The 11443-nt window shown below is 46.2% G+C and overlaps 1 protein-coding gene across 1 annotated transcript; it reads left to right on the forward strand.

Moving 5' to 3' along the window:
- Positions 1-685: 685 nt before the first annotated feature.
- Positions 686-10800, forward strand: CCDC198 (coiled-coil domain containing 198). The gene is made up of 6 exons (XM_054400764.1): positions 686-902; positions 3969-4045; positions 8207-8293; positions 8962-9060; positions 9492-9657; positions 10556-10800. Exons 1-6 carry the CDS (start codon positions 686-688, stop codon positions 10798-10800), a joined length of 891 nt encoding a protein of 296 aa, XP_054256739.1.
- The last annotated feature ends 643 nt before the right edge of the window (positions 10801-11443 follow it).

The raw sequence follows: 11443 nt of genomic DNA on the forward strand, positions 1-11443 counted from the left end.
GTGCCATCCTGCATGGCAGGTGAGGAAACACATAGGGCTTGGAAAGAAAGCTGGCCAAGAGAGGGGGTTTAGCAGCATGGAGAGCAGGGGGACCCTGTGAGGACTTTGGCATGGCCAGGGCTACAGCATCACACCCTGATACAGCACAGTGGGCATTACCTTTAACATCCATGTGGGTTCTCCATTCTGACACATCCATCATTGCGTTTAGTTCAGTTTTCCCAAGCTGGTTAACAGGAATGACATGTTCTCAGCAGAGGAGGGGGGAGGAGAGAAAAGACAGATTGAATTTCCTTCTGAAAACTGAAGATTTAACAAAAGAGCTGTTTGTAGAAATACCTCCAGGTCAGACAACAGCCAGTTGAGGTGGTGCTCCTGGTTGAAAATCACTTGTATATAAAAAACAAAGCTTCTCCAAGGCTTGATGCTGGCATTTCAAGCTGCTTTCTATCTCTCCAGCAGCAGCAGCCACCTCTCATCCCCACAGGGGAATGGCTGGGGCCAGGTCAATGTTTAACTGAGCTAGGAAGAACATGTGGGAACAGCTATGTGAGCCTGCGTTGGCCTCAGAAACCAGCAGGGAGCTCCCCAGCCCCTGTGGTGGCTCACAAAGATCTCTCCATGTTCAGGGAGGACAGTGCATGAGGAGGTTTTCCTTCTCCTTTCAAAGCCACCACTTTGCAAAATGGGCCTGAGCTCTTCCAAGAGGCATCCCAAGGTGACTAAGGTGACACCGATGCGTACCAGGGAGGATCTGCCTGCTCTCACCACCCCATGCCAGCTCCCCAGTGTGCCAGGACAGCCCAGCTGGCACCTGCCAGCCACGTCAGAGTGGGGAGAACACTCTCTTCACCAGAAACTTCCACCTCTCCGAGAGACCTGGTATGGGAGAGTCTCTGAAGGTAAGAGGATCAGCACTAATTACTGTGAAATGCAGGACAGAGACCCTTGGGGCATCAGCTGGGGCTGGGGTCTGCTCACCACACTGCAGGGTGGGTGCAGGTCTGTGCACATGCTCTTCTATGTCAGTAGCTTTCTGCCAGTTCCAGGGTATTTTAGCTTTGTGAGAACTCGGTTTTTGCCCCTGGCCTGTTTTGGAAAGTGTCTCAGCCACCAGAGCACAGATCCCAGGCTCCTCACTCCCATCAGTTGTCCTTCTGGGAACAGCCCCACTCCCCAGAATCAACCTGGCATGTAGTGACACCAGCCTGCATCTGAGCAAGTCCTTATAGAGCAGCCCAGTAACTCCCACTTCTACACCCATTCTGCTCACCTGTCACCACTGGGCATATCACAGAATTCCAGCATGGTGGGGGTTGGAAGGCACCTCTGGGAACAATCTAGTCCAACCCTCCTGCTAAAGCAGGGCTGCCCAGAGCAGGTTGCCCAGGACTGCAATGTCCAGGTGGGTTTGGAATCTCTCCAGAGAAGACTCCATGATGAGTCCGAGCAGCCTGGTCCAGTGCCCCAGCACCCCCAAAGGAATGCACCTCAGTAGACCATTGGTTTTCTTGGCCACATTGCTGGCTGTGGTAGTTTTAGGCTGGTTTGAGGAATGAGGTTTACACCCATCTGAAAGTGTATGCTCTGTACAATGAGCTGGATGGCAATAACCATCTTTGCACCACCACATTAGGTGAATGTGGGGAGAAACCTTCATGAACATCAGCATGGTTTGAGAAAAGACAATGCAGAAGAAGGAAGATTTGCAGCCCTAGAACCCTCTTCTCTTCTCTTTTTTTCCATAACCCAAACTGAGTTTCTGGCACACACTGAGCAATGTTAACCACCGTTGCTTCACTGGGGCTGGATATTTCCTTTAAGGTCATCCATCAGGAGAGAGTGAAAGCAAATAAACCTCTAGCACAATAGCAGTGATGCTGCCAAAGGTCCTGAGGTGCATACAGATCAGGTCTAGCTTTACACAGGGGATTTCAAGTACTTCATAACAGCAAGACAACCAAATATTCCTGTTCTGGAAAATTATCATCACTGAATTCTTAACAAGTGCTTGTAGAAAACAAACAAACAAAAGCCCAAACAAACAACAAACCAAAACCACCTCAATAAATGTAATTTTTAATTTTCAGAAGTAGAACAAGTGTGCTCAAGTGCAGTTGAGTGATGTGCTGGCTGAAGCTTCTCTCTAAATAAGCAAAACCTCCAAGAGAGGAGGTTTGATTTTGTTTATGAGGGCTCTTCTTGGCTTGTATGAAATCCTTCTTCTCCAGCTAGGAGAATCTGCTGCTGCAAAAGTGCAAAGGAGAAAAATAAAAAGTCACAAGCAATGCCTTCAGCTCAGGCCTGTCCTCTTTCAGTGGTGGCTGTGCAGAGGGACAATGTCCCTCCTTACAGGCATTGTGCAGGTGTGCTAAAGGACTGTCTTTGCCCCAGGACTGAGCAGGTTTGGAGGTTGTCATATGTAGGCTGAAACTGAATAATCTAAATATCTTAAAGAAAAAAAAATCTCAAGATGGAGAAATAACTTCCCCAAAGCCATACCCCTCACCAAAACAAGCTTCTCCCAAGCCCCAGCTCCTTGCCTGTGCCATGTTCCCAGCACCAGGAGCCACGTCCTTACATTTTATTTCCCCTTTAGAAATCCTTTGTGCACCAATTTCTCCTGAAGACTGAGAGGTAATAACTGAAGATCCTCTTTTTGCTATCACAAGCTCCTATCTCAGTATGTCCTCCCTGACAGCTCAAGTCTCTCTCCAGAGGAGCCTCTGCTATGGCAATTTTCATTTCAGGAGCTCATTCCTGCATGAGCAGAGCAGCTGCAGCCTCACTCAGTGGTTAATCATTGCTGGTGCTCTGCAGAGCCCAGGAATCATTTATCTGATGGAGTCACTGACTCCTCCCATTACCTCCCTCCATGACCTTCTCAGTTTCTTCTCCAAGAGCCCTGCCCTGGCAATCTTCCATGAGGCTCATTTAAAGGGACCATCCAAGTCCCCTATTAGATGACACCCAAATTAGTATTTTTTCTTTCTAGTGTAGCTCTTAAATTTGGCATCAACTGTGATGTGATCTAATATAATTCATTTTGTTCCTAACTCTCCTCCCCTGAGGCCACCTTGGGAGGGAGCAGGAGCTGCCCAGCAACACCTCACTCAACTCCACATATACAACAGCATTTGAATGCACCAAGAGCTTTCCTGGAGACTAGGAGGGATAGAGAATATCTTCTGTTAAAAAAAAAAAAAAAAAAACAAACCCAAACTAAAACAAATCTTACTGTGCATGCAAGTATTTATTTGTGCTCTCCACCTGTGAGAGCACCAGTGCAGATCATGTTCATGCCTCAGCCAAAGCACTGCTTTCATAACTAACAGGTGATCACTGGTGTGCAGCACGTTATTTTGGGCTGATTTCCAAAGATGAGGGTCTGTGATCGTGCCACTTGCCTGATCATAACCCACTAACTTCTGAACCCACCAGCTGGCTGTAGCCTAGTTCTGCTGTGATCAGTAAAGCACAAAAGAGATTTCTCAGTTCCAACAAAAAATAACAATAAAATAGCTCAGGGACTGAGCAACAACAAAAGCCTCAAAGTGCTGCCTTGTTCCTCACTTCAAAGGGCAGCCAGCAAGGGAGTAGCAAAGCTCATGGGTCTCTGGGCCAGCTGATAGTCACAAGCATTGGAAGAAGAGGAACCTTGGTTATAAGGGAGACTGAGGGAGGTCATAGAAGACATGGAGGAGGGTTATTGTCACATAAAGAATATAAGAGGGGTTGTAGAGGGAGGTAGGAGAGGCCCGTGGAAGATGCAGTTGTGAGAAACCACAGGTACATCCTTACTTTATTTCTGTATCTAAAGCAATAGTTAATAGCATGCATCATGGGTGTACAAGACAGACGTTAGTAGGACATGTCAACCAAAGAAGGCAGCAGCAAGCTATTGCTGAGTACAGCCAAGCAGGTGATGATCACCCAGAAGTAACTTCATCCATTTCTTTAATCTTAAGGGCCCCTTTTGTCCAACACCATACCAGAAAAGGGAGAAACCAGCATCGTCAAACAGCACCCACCACGAAGACCTCAAGTAAGATGAGTTTGTAAAGCTTTGATTGACCCATCAGCATGGGCTTTCTTGGGGACATTGCCACATGTCACAGTACCACAGTGGGGGAAACATATCCTACAGCAATGCAAGTAGGAGATCCTATCTCTAGATGATCACAGAATCAAACAAGGTTTTGGTTGGAAGGGACCTCTAATATTCTCTAGTTTTAATCCCCAAGCATAGGCAGGGACACCTTCCACCAGACCAAGTTGCTCAAAGCCCCATCCAACCCAGCCTTGAATGTTCCAGGGCTGGAGTTTCTACAACTTCTCTAGGCAACCAATTACAGTGTCTCACAGTAAGTAATTTCTCCCTGGATGAGTTTTATCACCAGTTCAAATTTAATACCTATGGCAGAGCAGATATGCTGACCACAGAGAGATTATTTTTGGTTTATTAGCACAAGCATGAGAGCTTCATCTGGAATATTGTGTCCACTTCTGGGCTCCCCAGTTCAGGAAGGCCAGGGATATTCTAGAGCTTGTCCAATGGAGGCTACAAGGATGATTAAGGGACTGGAATATCTGTCTGATAAGGAAAGGCTGAGAGACCAGGGGCTGTTTAGTCTGGAGAAGAGAAGACTGAGAGGAGATCTTAATCCTTACAAATATCTGAAGGGTGGGTGTCAAGAAGAAGGTGCCTGTGGTGTCCTGTGACAGGACAAGGAGCAATGGATACAAACTAGGACACAGGAAGTTCCACCTCAACATGAGGAAAAACTTCTCTGCTGTAAGGGTGATGGAGCACTGGAACAGGCGGCCCAGAGAGGTTGTGGAGTCTCCTCCAAAGACTTTCAAGACCCATCTGAATGCATTCCTGTGTGACCTGCCCTTTGTGTGGTGATCCTGCTTTGTCAGGGCAGTTGAACTCCATGGTCTCTGGAGATCCTTTCCAAATCCTACCATTCTATATTTCTATGATTCTTCTTCTAAGAGCACCCAAAGAGGGACTGTAACAGCAAGGCCCTGTCTTTTCCCTCCTTCCTGACTTCACGTGTTAAGCCTTGCTGGCCAGCCCTCCTGTGCTTCTGCAGACACCCAGCAAGCACATGGATACCAGTGCTGGCCACAGTGCTGCCTCTCCTGCAACCACCAACTTTCCATTATGGCATCTGGCTGCCTGGAGCCAAATCTTAGTGCTGCCATGGGACTGATGTGGCCAAGACTAAACCCTTTGGAGAAGGAATCCAACTTTAAACATGTGGGTCTAGTTTTGGCTCTTCAGGTTAAGTGACCTGATAAGGTCTAGCATCAGCTAAGGGCAGAGGCAGGCAAAGCAGGCAAAGGTGCTTTGCAATAGGGGCTGGTGAAAGTCTATAGCTTAGATTTCCAGAATCGCTGTGCATGCTGTGCACCTACATGGACCTTCACCTTCTCCTCTCAACTCTGTATACACAAGAGTTACTGCAACATAACTAAAACTCCAGAAGGACCTTTATATCCACATAGCTTATTGCAGAGCAGGAAAGGAAATATGGCTAAGGTATCTTGCTGCACAAGGGTTAGAGTTGCTAGCTCATGTGGCTTAAAGGTCTTTTCCAAACTAAATGAGTCTATGATGGGTCATCTCAGCACCAGGTGCAGCTTGGAGCTGAGCCTACCCTGAGTTACACTGGCACTGTACTGCCCCCCAGTTGCCCATGCAAGTCAGCTTCCTTCCCAGGCATCTATATAACCCCTTGCAACTACGTCTCCCCTTCCTGTGCTCCTTTGAGATCCATCTTGTTCCTTCCCAAGGGCATCTCTGCTCTCCCAAAACTTGGTGACAAACCTTCTGCACATGTCCCACAACAGCACCCCACTGAAGCTGGCTGCTTTGCTCAAGATTTTATTGCTATCGTTAAGGTCTTTTTAACATGGTAAAGAACAGAAGAGCCACCAGACTGAGTCACTTAAACCTCCTCCAGCCTCGGCTGCTGCTCTGGGCAAGACTGATGGCTTCAGAGAGCACAGGCAACTCTCTGACTCTCTATTGACTAATGTGCCCCTGGATTTGGTGAGAGGATGAGACAGCTGAACCTCGAGTGAGTCCAGCTTTGCCCAGTAAACTCTCACGCAGAATCTCAGCCTCATTCAAAAATCTCCTACCAGCATGTAGTGTTTAGCTATTGATTGCTCCTTCCCTGGGAGTGTTCCAGGTCAAGTTGAATGCAGGGCCTTGGAGCAGCCCAGCCTAGTGGAAGATGTCTGCCACGGCAGCAGGGCTGGACTAGATGCTCTTTAAGGTCCCTTCAAACCCAAACCATTCTATGCTTCCATGACTCTATGATCTTATTTTCATTACAGCTGTATCTATGCATTATTAAAACACTGATAATCCTCATTGCAGGAAGATGACACTGTTAATCTCACCCCTGCTTTTGCTGTTAGGGAGTCTAAATTACACCAGCAATCCCCTGTGTCCCTGAAGGAATAGTTTCAAAGACAGCAGAGAAGGATGATGTGGCCTTCTCAAGGACTTTTAGAGGATTTCAGGCAGCATTTCCAGAGAAAAATCCTGTGAGGTTCACAGAGACTATGGAAAAGAGTAAGTTTTCCAGCCTGTGACACACCTTCAGTCAAAAGCTGAACCTTGGCTTCCCCCCAGGCAATAGATGCGGGAGTTTATTTGTCTTCACCCACCTGTCCCTGGATACCCTGGTGGCATCTAAGAATGAAGCCCAGCCTGGTCTGCAGTTTGTGGTGTCACATGCTGCCACCTAGTGCCATTTTTAGAACTAGATTTGGTGAGCTTTGTTTTGGATGCTATTGAGACATATGAACTTGGTGTTTGGGTCTATATATATCTGAGGGGTGGGTATCAAGAGGAAGGTGCCAGTCTCTTTTTGGTAGTGCCCAGTAATAGGACAAGGAACAACAGGTATAAGCTGGAACTCAGGAAATTCCACCTCAAAATGTGGCCTGCCCTAGGTGACCCTGCTTTGGCAGGAGAGTTAGACTAGATGTTCTCCAGAGGTCCCTTTCGACCACTACCATTCTGTGATTCTGTGATGGCAAATTCCCTCTTTACACAATGCTGTTGACTTTTTTTCTCCTGCATTGTTGCATTCCTTTTTACCTTGCTTCAAAGTTACAGCACAGGCTTAGGCAACAGCTCAGAGCAGACAAAGGCATGTCGCTGTTTTTTGACACCAGCTCATATTCAAGAAATTAATGGTGTCCCACAAAAACTGTAAGTCAGGTCTTACTGATTAAGTCCTTGATGATACTCCACTTAATTTTCAAGGAAACCATACTAAGAATCATAGAATGGTTTCAGTTGGAAGGGAGCTTTAAAGGTGACCTAGTCCAACTCCCTTGCACTCATCAGGGGCATCTTCAACTAGATCAGGTTGCTTAGAGCTTCATCCAACCTCACCTGAATATTTCCAAGAATGGGGCATCTACAACCTCTTGGAGCAACCTGGGCCAGTGCTTCACCACTCCCAGCATCAAAAAATGTCTTCTTTATTATCTAGTCTAAGTATACCCTCAGGTCCCATGCTAGGAGAGGACACTAGTAGTATCAAGCCATGAAATGACCCAGTATCATCTAGCAGTTTGGCATGATTTAAAGAGGTAACTTAGTTCCTTAAGTTAAAAGTCCATGTTCTGCAGTCTGTAGAGCAAGTCTCTGCCCACTTCCATTACCCACCAGGGAAGGCACTTTGTATCATGCACAGTTCTGCAGAGAAAGGTCTTAGTTAAGCCAACATAAAAGAGGCTGGTTGGATGGAGGAAATGTTGCTCTGGGTCTCAGGTAACTGGGTCTGCCCTTGGATGACTTTATACTCCCCATGCTTCAGCTTTAACATGAAGCATTCCGAGCTGGGATTTGTCTTCACTCTGGTCTTGACTGGAGCCTTGGGCACTACTGAGGTTCAAAGAGGCATGAAACTAATGTCAAACTGGGGTTTTGTTTGTTTGTTTGTTCGTTTTTAATGCTTTGAATGTAACGCAGAAGACTCCCTCAGTGTTGTCCAGTCCTGAAGGACCAAAGGAGATGTCCATCTCTCTGAGCATCTGCTAGAGATGCTAAACTTCTTGTATGCCAAGCATCCAGACCAAAATTTGAGCTTGAAAGATGTTAGGGTAGTTTCATATCAGGTTTTATGATTGTGTGAACAAATAATGCTGAATATTATAATTATTAAACTTGTAGAGGCTTGAACCTGCTGGTCCACTGCAACCAATTGCTCCTTCAAAACCCCAGAGTCAGCAAGAAGTGGCTGCAAGCCCAAAAATGAAGGTAAGGATGTGGGTTGAGCTCCATGTATGGGTCATCGCTGACTACAGGCTCCTGTGATTTGAGCACTCTAAGGAGCAGAAAGTGGTGTTTTACACTGGTTGTGCTCCTGTCCCTGGCAGCAGGTGAAACACCCCTCTGTGGGTGAATGGATCCAAAATAAGGGGAAGTTTCTAAATCTCCAGCATGACAGATACCTGGATGAGATGGACCTCCTGAGCCAGGGCCTTAAATACTTTTAAGGCCAGATGCTTGAGGGCTACTTTTTAAATGGCAGAGCAACTTGAACACAGCAGGTAGAAGGCTACAAATGTTATGTGCCCTGAACATCTCCTGCAGCCCCAAACTTGCAGAAGTGGTTCCTCCCTTTGGATCATGACAGTATCTTGGACAGCCCACTCAAAGCAATAACACCTTGGGGTGGAGGGCAGAAGCATGTATCTATTGTTTTAATTAAGACTTTTTTCCCACCAAGCCCCAGAGCTGTGAGATAAACTGCAAGGGTGTTGAAAATCTGTGATAAATTGCTGCAATTTGGCTACGCCGGGAAAAACTCACTGCCTTTATCTAGGGAGGTACCTTAGGGGCTGGGTGTGGATTTATGAGCTGGTGGCTCCTGTCTGATTCAGAATGTGCAGGTGTATTTATCTGCATTTTCAAACACCTTGTAGGCTCTGGAGAAAAGTGGACAAAGCCTGAGACACCTCCCTGGCAGGCGGCAGCACCTGCACAAGCTGCAGATGCTGGACTTGACCCGCAAGCGCCGAGAGGTAACACTGGGATGGATTTGAGTATAGGATGGGGATTCCTCTTGGGCAGAAGTTTGTCCATCCCTGATGTCTCTCCCGTGGAGTAGGGGAGTGAAAGCCTGTTGGTGGGATAGTCAAATGAAGTTTTTCCAGTGGCTCAGGCAGAGGAGAAGTGGAGAGCATCCCCAGTGCCCCTATGATCAGTATTTACTTCTAATTTTTACAGTGCTTTGCCCTCATTTGGCCATGTTCCATGGAGAAACCAAAAATCTCTGTCCAGGTCATGTTCTATCATGCACCCAGTTTGGGAAATACTGCTTTGCCCTGGTTAGACTACATAGTCAACTGTGTAATTGTTTTCAGTGCCAGCTCTGTAATGATATGCCATGTTGAGCTGTTAGAACATGTTTGCTCCTCTGCTGCTTGTGTTGACGACTCATTTGCAAACCCAGGCAGAGCTGAAGAGAAATCTCCCCAGGGAAGCAAAAATCAATAAACAAAAAATCAAGGAATTCAGCCCAAAGAAAGTCCTTGACACTCTCCAGAGAAGCAACAGCACTGAAAGCCAAGATCTCATCCCTGCTGAGCACAATCAGCATTTTCATGGAGACAACTGTGGTAAGTAGAATAATTTTCTAAGGAGATGTAAAACTCACTAGCCTCTTAAATGTCATCGGAAAAGCTTCCCTGTGGAAGCTGCTTCCATTGATCCATCTCCTGCAGTAACACAGTACAAGTTCAAAAGACTGGGGGGCAGAAAGCTGGAAGATGTGTTCATAAAGCAAAATCTTGGGATGCCTCAGAACTGGCAGTCTCTGGGCTGCTTCTCTGATAGCATCCTGAGCAGATGTGAATTAAGAGCTATGGAATAGTCACAGGGGCACCAGCACAGGCTGGAAACGTATCACTGAAGGTACAAATGTTTAAGCTGGAAGAGGATAGGTAGTCTGGATGTTAGGAAGAAATCCTTTACAGTGAGGGTGGTGAGACACTGGAACAGGGTGGCCGGGAAAGTTGTGGATGTCCCGTCCCTGGAAGTGTTCAAGGCCAGGTTGGACAGTGCCTGGTCTAGTGGAAGGTGTCCCTGCCCAGGGATGCTGGAACTGGATCATCTTTAAGGTCATTTCCAACCTAAACCATTTTATGATTATATGAAATCAGTGAAAAACTCCTCTGCCAATGAACTTTTATCAGGAGAAAGGGGAACAGATCTGGTGGTTTCTATTCACCTCAGCTCTCTTCTGTTCAGGCATAAAACCACTCTGGCTCTTGCCAGACTCTATGATTTTACCAAATACAATCCTGAATGTATTATACCTGGTCCTACCCAGGCCCAGGCATGGGATCTGGTCTTGCAGGGATCTCTCAGGATCTTCTTTACCTGCCTCCAGCTGCCCATTACCGTTTTCAGACAAATCTTATGAGCACATGCAGCTCCACAAATTTATGTTTGTTTGTTTGTTTTGTTTGGTTTTCCTTTTCTTGTTGTTTTTTGTTTTCTTTTTTCCTTCCCAAGGAAACACATGGAGTGGAGAACTCTCGAGGCAGCATGACGGGTCTGAACTCTCTCCAGGGAGGAGTGGGAAGGTTGACTTACTGTTCTGCAGGGAGTCACGGACAAGGGATCTGTTCTGGGACACTTCCAGTACAGGCTCTGAGGAGTGGGAAAGGGAAGAGAAGATCTACCACAAACCTACACTTGTGAGAACCAAGACAGAGAGAGTTTCTCTCTTTGATGACTTCTTTGATAGAGATTTCTAGTGGCATGGCTTCGGGTGAGAGGGATGGACTGAAGAAACACAGCTCTGGTGGGGCTGGACCCCCCGTGACAGATGGACTATGGGTGGAGACAAAATGCTGGCAGTATGTGGCATTCCTGGGACTATCTGCAAAGGACAGCTGGAAATGAGAAGTTCAGTGATTTGGAGTGAGTAGTGACTCTCTGGTTTATGCAGCTGAATCAAAATATCTGATGAAAAAATAACTTGGACTGAGCAACAATGAAGTGGGGATGGAACAAGAAGGAGAATGCTGGCAAAAAAATCCAAGCAGAAGCTGGAAAATATCTTGGGTTAACACCAAATATAAAGTTCCAGCTGAAATGAAATCTTTCACTTTCCTCTGAGTTACTCAAACTTTCATTTTTTTCTGTTTTTTTGCGGTTTTGTTGTTGTTGGTTTTTTTTTTTATACCTTATTTCTTTTCCTAAACCACAAAACCCCAGTTCAAATACAAAGCAAAATGACTCATTTAGGAGGTCTTTAGCATAAATATTCTGGTCATAAATATTCTGGTATTCCTGAGATCTCCCTTTTTTTTTTTTTTTTCCATTTCCTTCACCTGGACACAGAAATAAATGTGCTTCCTTCACTACTAACTTCCACTTTTATGGAAAATTTTCTGA

The sequence above is a fragment of the Indicator indicator genome, chromosome 4 (assembly GCF_027791375.1).
Source record: "Indicator indicator isolate 239-I01 chromosome 4, UM_Iind_1.1, whole genome shotgun sequence".
Taxonomy (NCBI): Eukaryota; Metazoa; Chordata; class Aves; order Piciformes; family Indicatoridae; genus Indicator; species Indicator indicator.

Excerpts from the sequence above, each read along its gene's own strand:
- CCDC198 (XM_054400764.1), top strand. The coding sequence starts at position 686 with ATGGGCCTGAGCTCTTCCAAGAGGCATCCCAAGGTGACTAAGGTGACA. Across the intron at positions 903-3,968 it reads GTATGGGAGAGTCTCTGAAG|GGCCCCTTTTGTCCAACACC; the intron begins GTAAGAGGATCA and ends TTTAATCTTAAG. Across the intron at positions 9,061-9,491 it reads TGACCCGCAAGCGCCGAGAG|GCAGAGCTGAAGAGAAATCT; the intron begins GTAACACTGGGA and ends TTGCAAACCCAG.